Source organism: Falco peregrinus, chromosome 6 (assembly GCF_023634155.1).
Source record: "Falco peregrinus isolate bFalPer1 chromosome 6, bFalPer1.pri, whole genome shotgun sequence".
NCBI lineage: Eukaryota > Metazoa > Chordata > Aves > Falconiformes > Falconidae > Falco > Falco peregrinus.
This window is the reverse complement of record NC_073726.1, coordinates 63,358,476-63,376,488: the sequence shown is the minus strand read 5'-3', so window position 1 is coordinate 63,376,488 and position 18,013 is coordinate 63,358,476. Positions and strand designations below refer to the sequence as shown.

Below are 18,013 nucleotides of genomic sequence, written 5' to 3'. Positions count from 1 at the left end.
GCCTGGTCAACCTGATTGTCTTAATATCACCCATGAAATTCGTGTTCTTACTGTCCACCCTTTCTCCAGCTCATTTAGGAAAAGGTTGAGCAGCATGGGTGCAAGAACAGATTGCAGCAGGATTTCACATACGGTGCCCCTTTGCTCTCAACTGGCCTGATATATCTTTTCTTCTTCCTAACCAGCAGTGTGCACATATGAAGGACTTCCCTCTCATTTCATGAGAGTTTAGTGTTTTTAAGAACATTGGATGAGGGACCTAATTTACAAGGATTTTGGAAATCCAAGATTACCCTGATGATCTTTGACTACATGCTTTGTCCTTTCTTCCAAAGGACTCCCAACAGAGCTCTGAGGCTTAACTTCACAACAACCATCTTCCCTTTCCTGCAAGATACCATATTTATAATACAAAATTTATTCACATACAGATCCTGAGGAATAAAATTGAGTGATAGAGCTGTAGGACATAGCAGTTTGTAGGTCCTTAAATGTCCCTTGGATATCTTTTGAAGAGTTCGTGTACATTAGCTGGTTCTCAAACAGCAAGGAGCTTTTGGGTGTATGACTGTATACCAGAGTTCAGATATCTTCATCTGTGAGTGAATGCAGTTTGTTCCCAGTTATTCATTGGTATTAATTTTATCTATAGGTTCCATAATTCCTTCTGCTGACAATTCCATTTTGTGAAGGCTCTTGAGCCACTAGTTAACTGTCCATGTCAGTCCTGTCTTAGGAGTGAAGCTTGCTCATCCTGTTAAGGTATGTCCTGATTTTGGTGTATTCTGAGAATTGAAATTTATATGCCAGGGAAGAGAAAAGAAGAATGCAAATTACTGCAAAATCTATGTGGATGAGGAATTTTCAACACATTTTTTATTAACCATAATCCTTTATTAGACCTCACAGAGGTGTAAACTGTACATACAAATACATTAGAAAGATACCCTCTTAACAGTAATGCTTCACATTTTGGACCTGATACCAAGAGGGCTGCAAACATTTCAGTACATTCTACAAACCAAAGGGTGCATTAACCTTTATGTATACAGAATGACAAAGCCCTTTACTGAAATCAAAGTAGATAAAAGTAAAAATCAGTCAGCTACCTCTTCCAACCTTTACCTACCATAAATGCATATAAAAGCCTTTAAAAGCATGAATACACTATTATTTATGGAGCAAAGTTTACTGTTCTAGACAGCTTGTAGAGAGAGGGGAACAGAATGGTCAAGATGGCATTACATGAACTGCAAACTAGCAAAAACTCTTGATTTCTTTTTAATATTTGTACATATTAAGAGCTCTGTTTTTTTATTTATTGGTTGTTACTAGAAAAGCTTGTAAGTGCTAAATGGGGAGAATAGCGCAACAAAGACATTGTTGAGGTATTTGGGGGATTCTGCAACACAATGATGTTACATACACAGTATGAAATATTATTTGTCATCAAGTAGTGACATTGTATTATGAGTAAGCACAAGAAAATAAAAAAGAAAGAATAACTCCAGTTAGAACTTTAATAGAGAGTTTAAATGGTTTTTAGTGAGTGAACATTTAACACTTGTCACTGTTTGGTTATAATGACTTGAAATGTTAATAGTAGCATTATTCAGTAGTGAAATCAGAAATTCATGTATCCACATTCATGCTTGCATCATGGAAACCCCTGTCTTAGGATACCAACTGAAGTCCAACAGTGAAGAAAGGAAGAACAATTAATATTCCTATTGGAAAGGCTGTCCTTCTGGAAACCAAGTGCTATTGATCTCTTCATTTAGCACTTCTGGATGGCTTTGCAGATAATTTGGGAGGAGAGAAAGCTCATACATAATTTGATTATCAGCAGCAGGTTGTCCTGCTTCTTCTGCTTTAACTTTGTTTCCTAAAATCCTGAGGCTTGATAAATATGTTTAATATTTAACCCAAAGACTCCAAGGATTAAGAAACTATAAAACCAAACCATCACATTCTGATAAAAGCAACGTGAAGTATCAGACTACAGACAAAGCTGTTCAGAACATTATGAAATACCTGTATGCTTTCAGTGGAGCATTTTATGACTCATGTTTGATGAGACTTAGTTTAATCAGGCAACTATTACCATTATACATTTTTAACAATTGTTTTTTCATCTTGCACAGGATTTTTATAGAATTCAGTTGAACAAATTCCTTAGAAATGGTAATAAATGAAAAGGTATGATTTATATACTGTATCATGCAGTGTAACTGGCATGTGCTTTATTATATTCAAACTCATCTCAAGTGGGAATAATGAAAAGCATCATAACTCTTATGCAGTATTTATATCAATTTGATTTTAAATTCTAATCTTAAAAAAAAAAAAAAGATAGAATTCATCCCTTGGCACAAAATAACAACATTGTACCTCTTTCATTGGTCGCACTTTAGTCTATTGGTCTTGGATGCTTTGTCAGGGTTAGGATTTTATATCTGTACTTAAACAGATAAATAGATTTGCCTGATGACAGCAAAGATGTGTTTTATGATTTAAAAATCAGGTCATTGTTAAAGTGGGCTTTTTCATACCATAAGCCAGGTTAATGCCAGTAAACCTGGAAGAGTGAAACATTAATTTGATTTTAAAATTTACAAAGTTAAGTGTTTCACTACAAAATGTGAATGTTATTGAATGAGTTGTAAATATAGTTATCTGGTTAAACCTTTTTCTTTAACATGAGTACATGAAGCATGATCCTATTTATCAAGATAGAGTTCTTTTCGTTCTGCAGGTATTTTGTTGTTGCTTTAGAGGAATGAGATGATACTAATGAATGTAAAATACAGTAAGATGGAATGGTTTAGATTTAGTTAAAAAATGGTTCCTACCTTTCAAATGTGGGAAAAAAAAAAATCACCCAACCGTATTTGTGCTGTTTCTTAAGAACTTCAATCAGGTGTGAATATGTAAATATTGTAGGTGGGTGTATGTATGTTAAATATCTGTCGGAAAGGATGTGTAGCAGCAGAAGTATATAGTTGATGATTTTTTTGACTTTTGTGAGTCAAGCTGGCAAAATAAAAGTTACTGAAGAGCACAAAGAAATCAGACATTATTATAAATAATTTGGGATATAGGAATTTACAGTGCTAAGTCTTTTCCACTTCTGAAATAGTTGAGGGTGCTATAGAGAGGCATGAATTGTTCTTACAAAAACATCTAGTTGACAAATGAATAATTGAGTTGATATTATTAAATAACAGATATTTTCATTCTTCTCTCTTTATATGACACATTATTCTTACTTTGAAGGGATGCTTACACTTAAAAAATCTCACTTAACAGAAGTTGTCTGGAGAAGAATGAAATAAAAGAAAATTTTAAATCAATGTTTTCATAATAAGGCCATCAGAGTTAGGACTTTATATCTGTACTTAAACAGATAAATAGATTTGCCCGATGACAGCAAGGATGTGGTTTATGATTTAATAATCAGGTCATTTCTTCAGGTGTGAAAAACAAAGTCAGGATCTAACTTGTGACCCCCATATTATACAATGTTCTAAAATTACATTCCAATTGGATTATTGATATAACCCATGAGAAACAATGTGTAAAAAACAGGAAGTTCAAATTTTACTTGAGGGGAAAGAGAAGAAAAGCGTAATATACACATGCACACACACATGCACATACACACATTATAACATTATATATATATAGACACATATACATACATATGTCTCTATATATGTATATATCTATATATACATACACACACCCTTTATGCAACTAGTATAAGATTTCCTAATGTAAGCATCAGGGAGGTCCTTCTTGTTTTGGTCTCTGCCAGACTGGTATCTCTATACTGTACTATATGTAATCAAGTTTCAGATATTCCCATAACATTCTTCATGTAAAAAAATCAAAGATTTATATATATCATATACTGCATGTTTGGACAGTTATAGTCCAGTAGAACATTCCAATGCTGTGAGAAGCAACATGTATAGTGTAGGATTACAATGAGTAAAAACTTAGTATTAATAACTTTTTTCCTTCTTTCAAGACAACTTGAATTTTGTTGCTTTACTTAATGCTACTTCCACACATGAATTGGATAATTAGTAATTTCATCAAGGCAAATTCTTTATCTTTTGTGGATTGTACCCAAAAGGAAAAAATCTTACTGACTTGAAAGCCTCATCTCTTCCTCCTTACCCCACCCCCGAAATCAACACAAAGTGAATCAAAACAAAACACACACACACACACCTCAAACAAACAGATAAACAATAAAATTATGTTGCATTAGTTTTTAACTAGGTTTGCTGGGGGGAGGGGGAGGGAGGAATGCATGTTGGTTTTAAATAGAAGTTTGTTGTTTGAAAGACTGGTTTGCACTGAACAGTATCCTTAAAAGAGGGACCAGTATAGGTTGAGTCCCCAAATAAATTATTACTATTCCTTTTCAGACTAAAAATAAAACATTTTAAATATATTGATTATACCTTCATCAGAACATAAGTATTCTATCTAGCCTATAGGTTCCAAGAATCTCTATTTGGGCTTAACTTACCATCATTTCAAAACAAAACAATGAAACGTGAAATTTTGCACATTAGGATAATCATAGTGACCACATAAAGTTAAAAAAAAAAAATTCACAGACTGTTAGCCATATATTTCAACTTTTTCTCACAATTTGGAACTGGTGAGAATTAAAAATAGCATCAGTTTCATGTTAGGAATATTTATTTTCTCATTCCTTGTTAAAATCAGATGCATTTCTTTGTGCTTTCTTTTTGCAGAAGAATACTGACTTTTGTGGGGCACGCCGTGAGTGAGAAGGTAATCAGGTAAAAATAAAAATATGTGTCCAATGAAAATCTCGATCATATCATGCCACTGACTTTAAGCCAAATTCTACACTGATTTCAGGCTAGAGTGTGGCATAAAAATCTTTGGTATGATATAGAACTTGGATTAATCTGAGCAGTCCTTCAGTCATATCCATTGTTCCCTGACTTTAAACGCTTTTCTTCATCTGTATTTCTAACTTGGAGTGAAGATGCAGAATTGCATTTCAAGTCTATGAATTTTTGTGGCATTTTGACACATACCTGCCCCTTCTTCATCAATTTAAGGTTTCTTTGCCATTGCTGAGTGACAAAAAGTTGAAAAGTTATGGCTAGTTGTATTTCTATTTTAATAACCATACCTATATAATTGTCATTTTCATACATTAAAAAAATATTTATGCTTTCTTTTATATTTTAGTCAAGTACTTTCTTAAACAAAACAATAGCACCACTTTGGCATTGTTGGCCAAATCAGTAACAGGCAAAGCAAATATGCATACACTTTTCTAAACTTGGCTTATCATGCACTTGCTTGTTAAAATTGAAAGCGAAGAAGACACCATGCTTGGCCTAGAGACTTCATTAATCAACTTTAACTATTGATACTAAGTCAACAACCAGCTCATGGGGCAACTGAACATAGCTACTAGTTATGTATGGAATTCACTTCTGTAAAGAAAGTCTACTGCTAATTTACCCTTAAATCTTAAAAAAGGAATTGACACTGTAATCTGCCTTTGTCAAAGAGTGCCTACTTCAACGTATCTACAGGGACAGAACGCAATATCCCATTATCTGATTTTTCTTTTCTCTCTTGACTGAATGGTACAAATAAGCCTCATACAAGTCTGTCACACAAATGTAAGCGTAAGTCTGTAAGTACATTTTGAGCAGAATATGGAATTTATTCATTTTCCATTTAAAATCTTAATGATTAATTATGGTTACTATGGAGATGAGGCTCAGATTTTGCCACCTTAATGAAAGTTACATTAACTTCAGTGGGTTCAGATCTGCAGTCCTTTTTGAACTAACTGAAAATAATGAGGCTTAATTCGCACTTCAGTGACATTCTGTGTAATAAGTGTATTTTTATGTCTTTTCCAGAGTGCAAAAATCTGTGACTTCTTTCACATGATTTACATGATATGGAAGGATGAGGAGTAGGACTTTCTTTACACTTAAGTGATATATGAGAATCAATGGCATCCAGTGGAGCACTGTTCCTAAATATCTAGAGTGCTTTTGAAAATCCAGCTGAACCTTTCACTTTCTCTAATTAAATGTTTTTCAAGTCAGACTACTTTGTACTTTTGGGCAGGAGATGTTTTGCTTCATGCTTCAACTTCTTCTTTAAGTAGTGGGTTTATTAAGATTATTAAGCTAATGCAGCCCTTTATCTTTCACACTGACTGGTGTATCACGTGCTCCCTGCCATATGACTGGAGATTTCTTACACAAGTATGCACTTCCCATCCATGCATTTCTCACCTCTGCAGCGGTGGAGCTACTTTCCATTTTGTGATACCATTTATTCTGTAGTAAAGCAAACTGTTGCCTTTGAAGCTTGTAGCTATTAATTATTTATTGTAGTTTCTTTCAAGAATTGTTCTAATTTGTTTAGACAGATGTCAAGTTCTGATGTTAGATATTGCTGTTTATAAGTGACATTTTCTAATTATGATTTCTCAACAGGAGAAAAATGGTGGCATAAATGTAAGTGCATTAATCCAAAGATAAGACCAAACTTTGAATTCATTTACAAGAATTAAATAGCACAATGATGTTTGGTTATTCAGTTATGTTAGCAGTGCATCAGTAAAATGTTATCTACAAAGAAACTTGCCACCACAGGGATCTGCAAATTGCTGTTTGCGCTCACACCTTTCCTCCCGCCTCCCCTTAGAACTTCGGAGGAGACAGGGGACAAAAGAGTCATGGGGACATGAAATGGAAATATGTATTATGTCTGTGACGCCAAAATAATGGCTTATTCTTAGAACACATTTCAGAATTGTTAATGGCCATTGAAGCAAAAATGCTTCCCTCTGCATCCCCTCTGCCAAAAAGAGGCCTGTAAAAGCTGTGACAGATATCAGCATTGCTACCTCTGTTTATTGAATTGGTGGTAAATAATTCAGGTTAGTTTCCCCATCTGTTGCTCTGTACTTTCTTCCTTTTTCAACATAACTATCTCAGTCAGTGTCAGCTATGACATATTCTTTTTATTCGTTTACTGTTGTGCTTTTACATTGCATTGGCAGCCTATCGTGCATATAACCATGTGTCTCATAGAAAGCGGAGAGGTTAAAAAATTGCATAGGAATACATTGCACTTGGAGAAAATATGAAACCCAAATTTTCTATGGGAATAAAAGAGGAACTATAATGTGTTAGAATTTTAAGACCTACCTTTCCTGCCTGTTTCACAAGAAACTATTGAGGCGCTGTACAATATGCAGCCTGCAGAGATTCTTCTCTTGTGTTTTAATTACTAGTTCAGTCATATACTGCCATGGATGTCGTAGGAGCTAAGGCAGATTAGAGCCTTTAAAAAGAGATACTTCCTTTACAGATCTAATCTAACATGTCCCTAATTCCTCCCTATTACAGTATTCTGCCTGACCTCTTTGGGGCTGACCAAGGAATACTTCATCCCTTGTCGGAGCTTACCACATGCAGGGTGATGGGGGGAAGAAGTCGAATGGAACCACGTTGCAGTTCTGGACAGGGTGGAGCAGTGCATTTTCCCCTGCCTTCACTTACCTCCTCTCACAGAGACATTTATTGCTCACCTTGGGACACTGTTGGCTACCTATCCCCCTTTACCACAGGGCCAATCTAGCACTGAGCTGATTTGCAAAAATGGAGCATAGTACACGGTGTTGTTCAAGGCAGAATCAGTGCAGTACCTATCAAGGTTAAATGGCTGAGGTTATGCAGAAATATGAAAGGTGATTGTAAGTAGCAGTTTGAAGGACATTATGGTTCATCTGTTCTCGAGTACTCTTTCTACACTGTAATTTGGTGATTAGATTAGCTTTTCTGATTTACAGAGAGATGCAGCAAGCTAATTAACAGTCAATTTAATCTCATCTGATTCTAGAAGAATTAAAATGGCAGAGAACTTGAGTAACCCTGTTACCTTTGAACAGAATGCTGATATTTCAGAGAGATTTAGGCCCTGATGAGCTACCCTTTGAAATCACTTGAGGGCTATTTTTCAAATTGTCTTCCCCAGGTGTAGGCATCTATGAATTTGTGTTTCGTGCAACCATAAGTGAACACACCACCACTCAAACATCTAGAAGGAAGCAAGTATCTGAATTTTCTTTTGAAGATGTAGAAGTCATTTCCATGTTGGAATCCGAAGCCATTTTGGTTCATTTAAACTGAGTACTTTTAAAACTGTTTTGTTGTTTAATCTTTGGCTTGATCTTTCCATATTTGCTTTTTACCTATTACTGTTTTGGCCAGACCCTTTCATGTAACAAACTATAAAATAGCACCGTTGTACTATAAAACAGAGATTTTTACATACTGTTTGATATATGTGTATTATTGATATGCTAAATTTTACATACTGCATTATATGGAGGAAGAAGGAAGTTACCTATACTGTTGCAAAATAATTACCTGGAAGTATCATTAATGGTTTGAGAGCCTATGTATGCTTTAACTGCTTTTAAAAATCTTTTGTCTCACAAATTGCAATAAACTGCAACTTGGCAAGAGAAGGAAAAATAAAACTGTCTTTAAACAAATGCATCTATAACCCATATTCTGTCAGAATGCCACAGGTGGAATTAATGGATGTTTAAAACTCTGTATGTTACCTTACTGCTGCTGTTACTGGGAATGTCAAATGTGCAAATATGAAGGGGCAGACAAACAATGTTATCAGACACTGTAAAACAAACAGCCTGTTGCTTGTATAGAAGTGCAAATAAAAAAACCACCACTTAGACAAGGCTGATGAATGACTCCAGCAGCCAGTGTTCGTAGGTTAATTTAGTGCAATTGGATCCGTCAAAGGCCCATAAATTTGTAGGCTTTTGAGGGGCACAGGACTTTAAGAGATTTTGTGCAGGACATTTAAAACAGGTTAACAGTAATATATCAACCACAGAATTTTTTATCTCTGGGCTGGTTAAAATGTTCTGTTCTCTAAAGACTTTATATTGGAATGTTTAGTTGCATTGTTCACTGGAAGAATGCCCATTGGTTGAGATTGCATCAAGCTTATTAAACCATAGGTTTTTTTAAGTTTTCCAATGTTTAACAAATAATTTATTTACAGCAAAGTATCCTGCAGATGGCACATTCATTCTTCATTCTTGTGGATGGCATGTTCTTACATTCTGTAGTTTCTGTTTCCTGTGTTCCCTCTACTTGTATTCTTCAAATGCACTTCCTGAAGGTGTAGAAAAAAAGATATTATTCCAGATAGGTTTTAATATGCTGTATGATCACAAAACTTGTATTAGTGTGAAAACAGTTATCCTGAATGCTGGAATTGCTAGAGTCCTTCTGTCAGTTCACAGAGAACTTAACTGTACAAAACTGATGTACATTAAATTCCTTGTTCTCCTAGGCATAAACACTTTGATTGCTCTCATTGTTGATCTTGGCAGAGGAAACATCTGCATACTGCAACCTGGATGGGCTTAGACATAAAGTAAGTACCAAAGATTTTCTTTCTTTCGGGACAAGGGCATTTATAAAAGCAGGGTGTATAGGGGCCAGGGAACTTCAGAGTTGTAACTGCAGGATTTATGGAGCCTCCTGGGCTTTGGTATCCAGTGGTCAGAGGTTTTCAAAATTGCTGAGTGGGACTCTGTTACCTACATTTTGCATAAATGGCATATTAGTTGTGTAAGGTTTTTGTTGGATAAGGCCTTTAGAAGGATAAAAAGTGTGGGTTCGCTGCAGGAGCTGCAGCCAAATAATTTGTATTTTCAAAAAGAGACAGCGGGATGTGCCAGGCAAATCAAGAGGGCTTTGGGATGAATAATGCCCTCAGTTCACTGTCGTTACATGCACAGCCTGTTTCTAGCAGCAGTGATGGGTGTGGTGTATATCTTTCAGTTTGATTTCCTGATTTTCGTTGCTGGTAAATGTTTGCTGGGCTCAAATCTTTGCACATTCTGTACCAGACTAGAGGCAGAATTTTTAAGTGACTCTCCATATTTATGATCCTCATCGTTCGTAGCTGACTGAATTTGTGTCTGTTGTCCTAAGGAAAGCCAAACATAAAAAATCTCCCTGAGAAAGGTGAAGCATGTGCCTGCAGCTCTACCACTGCATTCTCTGCTATTTAAGCCCTAAAAAAAAAAAGGAAATGTAATCACTAAAATTTAAAAAGTAATGAATTTTTTGCCTTTTTTTCTGATGGACAGAGAGAAAATGGAAGATGATTTGGTGCATTACAATAATATTTTATGTATTTTCATATATAAAATACTATTCTATATATAACTTTTCCATTTGCCTCCAGTATCTATTAAACAGAAAATAAATCTGAAACTGGCAAAGGATCACAGAACTTGAGCTCACATACAGCTTATTAATTTTCACTGGTTTTGGATTGGGTTCTGATGGATATGAGTTGAATTATTATTTTCAGAATATATAAAAAAAACCCCAAGCAGTACTAGTAATTGTTAAATTAATTATACCACCACCAATTAAGAACATTGACCAAACTAAGATTGCATCACTGAGAAGCCAACTTTGTTAATAGCAAAGTATTCAAAATGCAGAAATGGCTTTGCTAGGAATCTGCCATTCTAGACATTCTTAGTCTGAAATGCAATACTAAATGAGGAAGAAGAGATTATTCACTATTCCCATGATCAGTTCAGTAGGATAACTGGCTTGTCTTTTTCAAATTTTGCTAATACTGCTATAGAATAGTTTCCTTATCATGGATCAAATACAGAAACAGAAATGTCCACAGAATCCTACTTATCCCTATATTTAAATATTTTTTGCTGGTTTGTTGCCTGTTTCTTTTCCACTTTTAATAAAATACCTTTTCTGTCTTTAGTTTTCCCTAAGGTGAACCTTAGTTTTCACCTTGAACTACTCATTCTGGATGAGCCCTTCAGTTTTCACTGTTTTTCACTAAAATCATCATTGCAGCACTTCACAGGAGTCTGCCACTGTTAAGGAACCTGCCTTATGCTACAAATGCTTCTACTGCTAACAATGAACTAAGAAAACAGGAATTCCTTGACTCATCTGTCCTGTGGATTTGTGGAGAGAAGAGTCCATGCTGAAACAGGTGTATTTGCTGGACTTGTGACCCTGTGGAGGACCTGCACTGGAGTGGTCTGTTCCTGAAGGACTGCACCCTGTGGATAGGACCTTGACTGGAGCAGTGTGTGGAGAACTGGAGCCCATAGGAAGGAATCACGTTGAGAAGTTCACGGAGAACTGTCTCCTGTGGGAGGTGCCTCATGCTGGAGCAGAGGAAGAGTGTGAGGAGGAAGAAGTGGCAGAAGCAATGTGTGATGAACTGACTGGAACCTCCATTCCCCATCCCCCTGTGCCGCTGGTGGAGAGGAGGTAGAGAAACTGGGGATTAAGTTATGCTTGGGAAGAAGGGAGGGTTGGGGGGAAGGTGGGAGTTTTTTCTGATTTGATCGTAATAAATGAAACTAATTTCCCCAAGTCGAGTGTCTTTTGCCCGTGACGGTACTTGGTGAGTGATATCCCTGTCCTTACCTCGACTCATGAGCCTTTTGTTATATTTTCTTTCCCTTGTACAGTTGAGGAGTGGAGTGATAGCATGGCTTTGGCGGGCACCTGGCATGCAGCCAGGGGGTCAAACCACCACATCCTCATGGCAACAAAATAAAATATCCTCCTCGGTGCTGCCCCTAGGTTCTCCTCTTTGAAAAGCATTTACCAGTGTACAGGAAACATTATATGCTACATTTTATTTGCAAAAATGCATACATTCTTAAAGGCTGCACACTTGTGATCTATAAAATGGACAGTGAGAGCATTATTGTGAAGCAACAGCCATTTTGTATTGCAGTGGCTTTCAAAGCATACTTAGATTGAAAATTAACTATATATTTCCCAAAGGAAAATACAAATTCTCTCCACTGCTGCTGTGTCTGACTTTAAAATGGTTTTATCATCCAAGTAAAGCAAATAACAAGATGCAGCAGGGTTTCAGTTCTAGCTTTTAATACTGACCTGTAGATTGAAAAAGAGCTGTCATAATACACAGGCTAGCTTTGAAATTGAGAGAAGATGGCAGGTTACTTTTAAGACAGTTTCTCCTCTCAAATCAGCATTTTGATGAATAACTACAAAGCAGTGGCATTGGTGGTGGCAGCAGTAGCACGCATGCCAGAAGATGCTCTGACCCACACAACACAATTTTTCAAGTATGCAATGTTGAGACCATTGAAAAAAACCCCATGAATGTCTGAATCAGGTTCTCAGACCTGCATATATACCAGTATAGAAAAGCTTGCCTTATTTCCCAAGTCTTTAGAAAAATGTTAATTAAAATAGTTATCTGTGATGCTTGTTTCATTATCAGATCCACTGAGCTGATATTCAGGCCCAGACAAAGACAGTAAGCAGTGTAAGATGACAGATGCAAAACGTCAACTTTGCATAAGTCAGTTCCTGAACAGAGAAGCACAGACTTCTAACCTATCACTTTAAGCATGGATCTTTGGAGACAAGGCAGTGTTAACATAAGGATAGTGCTAGTAAAGGTCATTTAACTGAGATGGAAGGATATCAGGAAACATTTAACAGCATTCTTATCCTATTAGGAGGGACATTCAGACATCATATTGGCATTAAAAGATCTCATGCTTTATTGGTAATAAGTAGAAAGTCTAATGTTTGTAGTGACAGGCATGATATCTTAGCTATGAACTCTCTGGGGTCTCTTTGGGAGGTTTTTAGTTCTGGGGGCGGTATGATCAGTAAAATAACAAGGCTGGAAAGTAAGCAATGGGAGAAAATAATTTGCTGAAGAGGCCAGGTTCTTCTACATGTTACACTTAAAGGTTCCCTCATTGGCTTGGTAATGCGGCGTGGCTATAACAGAAATCACTGCCATTGTGTTTATTTTGGCTTGTAAATCTATCTGTGAGTTGATACTGAGCCAATTACAAAAGAACCTGCCAGTCTTAGAAAGATTAATGAGAAATAATCTAATAGTTTTCCTTTTTTTCTTAATGGTATCTTCTTAACTGAAAATATTAACATATTTTCTCTCTTTCTTACTCTCACTTAGTATTTATTGACATTTTGAAGATTAGATAAAACCTGAAAAGGATATTTGAGAGAATCTGCTTCCTATGGATATTTTGTTGATATATATATTTATGCATATTTTCCACATACAAGGCCTAAAGAAGGACTAAAAATCTATGGAAGAGCAGAATGCTATCAGTGTACACATCTGGTCCTTTTACTCAGACTGCAGGAGGGTGGCATGGCACTATGTTTTCTTGCTTTTCCTCTCTTTATTTACTGGATTTTAAAGTCAGCCTTATCAGTGTTCACATTCAATAGTAATTCTCAAGGTACCTTGTAGCCTTAAATTGGTAAGAACTTTGTGCCACTTGTTCTGTGCCACTGCTTCAGTCAAAAAGGTCAAAGTCTTCCCTCATGTATACAATTATTGTCGAAATGGCTCAATTATTTCCTTGGATTTAGCAGAGAACAATTGTTTTTCAAAGTTCTATTCACTAGTTTTCCAAAATGCTGTTAAAACTTAATTCACTTAAGGGTAAACAGACTAAGCTTTTGTTAGCATTTCTCAGAAACAAATGAAAGAAAAGCTAGGTAGGACCACATACACTGAAGACAAAACTTCAATTCCTCTTCTTGCTCCTGTTTCCCAGTTTAAAACTCTAAACCTAACTTAGTGCAAAAATAGGTGAAACCTATTACTTTGCTTTCCAGCACAAATACTGAAAGTTTCTCTCTGTTCCTTACTCCTACCTTACTAGCTGATGTATTTGCTCATTAAATGGGATTTTAATCTGAAAGCAACGTCAACTATGATTATCATAGTTTTAGGTTAAAAAAATATGTTACTTGATCTGTAATATGCTTTCATTTCACAACTGTTCTCTTTGTTAAAAATTCAGGGACATCTTTCTTGGGTTTAGAAATGTTGACATATGATTAAGTTGTGTCCTTTTAAATAACCTCTGCTCATATACATAACTAACTGCAATTGAGGTAGAATTTGTTAATGGATTTGTATTATGCATTTGATCACTTCCTATTTTTTATCAGTTCTGGCAAGATGAATACCTATGTATCTCTCATTTTTTAACAGTAAGAATTCAACTGAGAGCTTTCAACAGGATATTCAAATAGCAAGCAAGTAAAAAAAAAATGGCTTTGGATGAGCACAATTGATGCGTGAGCAACAGATCCTGCAGGTTGGTTGGATTTCTTTTTTAATTTCATATTTATGAATCTGTGAACTATGCTGTGTGTATAATACCCCTAAATATATCATAACAATGTGTTATTTTTATTTTTGAGTAAAGGTCTTGGAACTGGAAAAATAATGGTCTTATAGAGAAAGAAATATTTGTTTGTTAGCTACAAACAAACAAAACTCCAAACGTAGAGTCTCTGTAGTTACATTAAAACTAGATCTTGATGTTAGCCTCATAGCAGCAAATAGGCATATTTGGGATTCCCAGCCAACGTAAATCATTCAGTGCCTGGACTTCATCTTTTAGATTTGTGCGTGTACTGTAGCAACATTTGGTAATGTAATGACTAAGATGAACATTAACATAACCTAAACAAGAACAGCCCTGCTCCATTGCATTATTCTACCAAATTGTGCAGAGGAGGAATGATCTGCTCAAGGAATTGGAAAAGTAGACCACTTACTAAAACACTTAAATCAAAACCCAAATCCTGGATTTGTCGATTGAAAAGGTTATGAGGAGATGCCATGCCAAATAAAAACTACATTGAAAGTATGAAAGGCATAAGCAACTGATTGTATATGAAATCTGAGGGTAACTGTACATTTTATATGTTCCACTTAATCCTTCCTTAAATCCTGTATCTAAATAAGAAAATATTAAAGAGGTCATATATATTATCTTACTCACTTTATATGTGTAAGATATCTATCTCATATGTAACACATACTATTAAGACAGAAAAGTATTCTAAAGCAGAAAAAATCCTGCTCAACTGAAAAGTAATTTGACTTTACTATAATTATTTTTTTAATTAAAATCAGTGATATATCAACACTATGAATTAGCTAAATGCATTCATACTGGGGGAGCCTACCCAAAGAAAGTATGAACATAGGATTTTCTTTCTTAAACTCACGTACAGCTGACTGCAAAAAGAAAAAAGAAAGAAAAAGTAATTACATGAGAATATGTACCAAAGCTTTTACAAAGAGTTTTTCTTAATGAATTCTGTTTCCCTTCCCTGTATTTTCCTTTTATCTATCATAAATTTGAATGATAGTTTCTCCTACCCCTTCTATATTTTTGTTTTCTCAATCTGCTTTTCTCCATCCACAGATATTAATGAAAATTTCAGTTTATTTTCCCCATTAGATTTCTGTTATCATCAAGTTCCCATCAAAAAGCATTTATGATTTTTCTGCTTCTGTTCACCTCTGTCCTCCTTTCCACATACTTTTTCTTTAAAGGTGTTTTATCTCTAATATTAATTTTTCTCTAATTTTATTTTCTCTCAGTTTTTCCTCAAAATCACATCAAAATGTGATGTGCTGTGGTTCATTCAGTTCCTCAATATTTCTCATCTTCCCAGCCTCTTTAATTCCCTCCCCTTTCTCCTTCTCTGTTCCTCCTTTTCCTTTTACTGCCCTTTTCACCTCTTGATTTTTTTCTCCTTTTCATTTCCTGGATGATTTCTTCTGCAGCTAGGTTCTCTGAATTACTACATACTCTCTCTAATTTTTTTCTTCTTCCAGTATCCCCTCTTGAACGCTACCTCCCCTGCTGCTGCAGAGAGATGCCTTTCTTCTGTCCCTTCCTCTTTGTCAGGAAAGTGTTTTCCTGCCTGTCTTTTGAACTGGGAAGAGGACAGCAGTCCTTAGCCCTCCAAGGAAAGTGATGTGGAGATCCATCAGAGAGCTGGCAGGTATTTTGTCTCTTTTTACTCAAAGTTACACAATGTTTCACCTGTCACCTTAGCGACAAGTATGGGAAGGATCACACACATTACAGGCCATGCCTGTTCTTTTTTTTTCCTGCAAGCCTTAAATATATGTGTGCCCAGGGTCTTCTTGTCTATAGTTGAGCTCTACCTGAAGACGACTTCACTTCTTGTGTGTACCTTTTGAGATGTTTGCAGCTAAGGTGTTACTTCCCAGGAGGAATCATACAGCCACTACTTTAAAAGGTTGAAACCTCTTGAGGAAGAGGTGAAAGGATTCCATTCCATGGATTGACTTATGGGAAACAAATGGATGTTGGAATGATTACAATTGTTCTTTTCATAAAGACGATATTAAGGAAATTAGTATATAGTGCTGGTTTCCTGACTTCCTATGAAATCTTTGGATTTTATGCAGTTCCATTTCTTATAAGAAAAAAATTTCAGATAACTGCAGGAGCGGGGCCAACATATGTGTAGGACAGGCAGGGTCAACAGAAATAAAATATATCACTAGAGGCTTACAGCAGATGACAGATAACATGTAAAACAGATGTTCAGAACTCAAATTGGAAAGACAGTTGGATATTGAGCTTAATGGTAGCCTTTTCTAAGATGGGTTTTCTGAACTATGGGCTCTGCTGAGGAGAGATGAGATTTAATTACATATATGTACAGTATATCAAGTGTGACAGGAACAAAAATCTGGATACTCTGAACATAGCTGTGTCAGTGTATTCAGAGTGTCCACAACTATACAAATAATCCCAATGAATGTCAATATTGAAGTGCTTGGAGAACATACTTATTAAACATTAGATAGTTAAAATGAAGTATGTAATAATTGCAGTGCCTATCCAGTTAATTTAGTTCTGATTGATAAATAAATAAAAAAAAGGCCAAGATAATGCAGAAAGAAAAAAAAAATCATTTGTTCATGTACATGTGAAATGAATAGCAGAAGAGCTGTGTTTTCCCTCCGATCACTCACTCTACCTGTTCCTGACAAGGAAGGACGAGTGAGGAAGTTCTGGATAGATCAGTTGTTAAATATTCAGTGTTTAGTTTCTCTTTTGAAAGAAGCTTTAGGTGCTGTTTATGATTAGATGATGTGAGTACTTGTCATTTACTGCCCAGTAGCAGGATAAAACCTCATAACTATTAGCTTAGCAATTCCATGTTTTATTCAGTGTTCTAAGAGAGGAGATAGAACACACCATTTCCTACTTGCTTCCTACCACAGACACTATGTTCCAAAACTAAACCTCAGCATCCCTAGTACGCAGAACACACCAGTTGTTTGCTATGTTACCAGCCTTGATAGGATTTTCCTTTACTAAAAGGGGTAGGTCTTTTGTTTTGGGGGGGTGTGGGGGTGTTGTTTGTTTGTTTGGTTGGTTGTTTTGGTTTTCTTTCCCCCCCCAGCCTGGCCTACCTTTTGTGCTTTTGGCATATCAGTGTGGCGCTGAGCACGTACAGAGCGTGCAGATTTAGGTGGCTTTATTGGAGCACAATACATCTCCAGCCTCCTCAGGTCACAGCTCTGGAAGCAGCATTCATCCACTATTCCCTTGTGGTGTAAGCGTCTACTGCTGGATCCATACCCTGTAGGCTTACCTATTCAAAACACAAATGGAAAGTTTTTATGTTAGAAAGAAAATGCAAAGATCTCAGAAGCAATCACATTAATTTGCATTATTTTAACTGAATCAGCAATGACAGTTTTAGAGGCTGCCTGTGTGCATCTATTCTAAAACCCTGTTCTCAGATACAGCTTCGAAAGATATTCCTGGAAATGGCCAGCTTTGATCTCTGTCTATGGGTGGTTGCTATTTAAACATTTCAGCAAAATTATATCTTCTTACAAAAGTATTATTAAAAGATTTTCTTGAACTATCTTAGCATTAAAAATGGAAAGGGAGGAAGCTGAAATTTGGCATTTAGGAGCCTTGCAAAGAAAATTTGCCCTTTAGCTTTTGGATGAAAACAGATCATTGAACTGACTGAGGCAGCTGGTGTTTAAAGATCTA

The 18,013-nt window shown here is 36.0% G+C and overlaps 1 protein-coding gene across 1 annotated transcript in view; it reads right to left on the bottom strand.

The window, feature by feature from the left end:
* Nucleotides 1-846: 846 nt before the first annotated feature.
* Nucleotides 847-18,013, bottom strand: part of IGF1 (insulin like growth factor 1) — a 56,489-nt gene continuing 39,322 nt past the window's right edge. Inside the window, exons 3-4 of the mRNA XM_005235582.4 lie at nt 17,419-17,600; nt 847-9,240 (exon numbers count right to left, since the gene is read on the bottom strand). Of these exons, the coding sequence (XP_005235639.1) occupies nt 9,181-9,240; nt 17,419-17,600 (242 nt within the window). The 3' untranslated portion in view covers nt 847-9,180. The remainder of the gene's footprint in view (nt 9,241-17,418; nt 17,601-18,013) is intronic.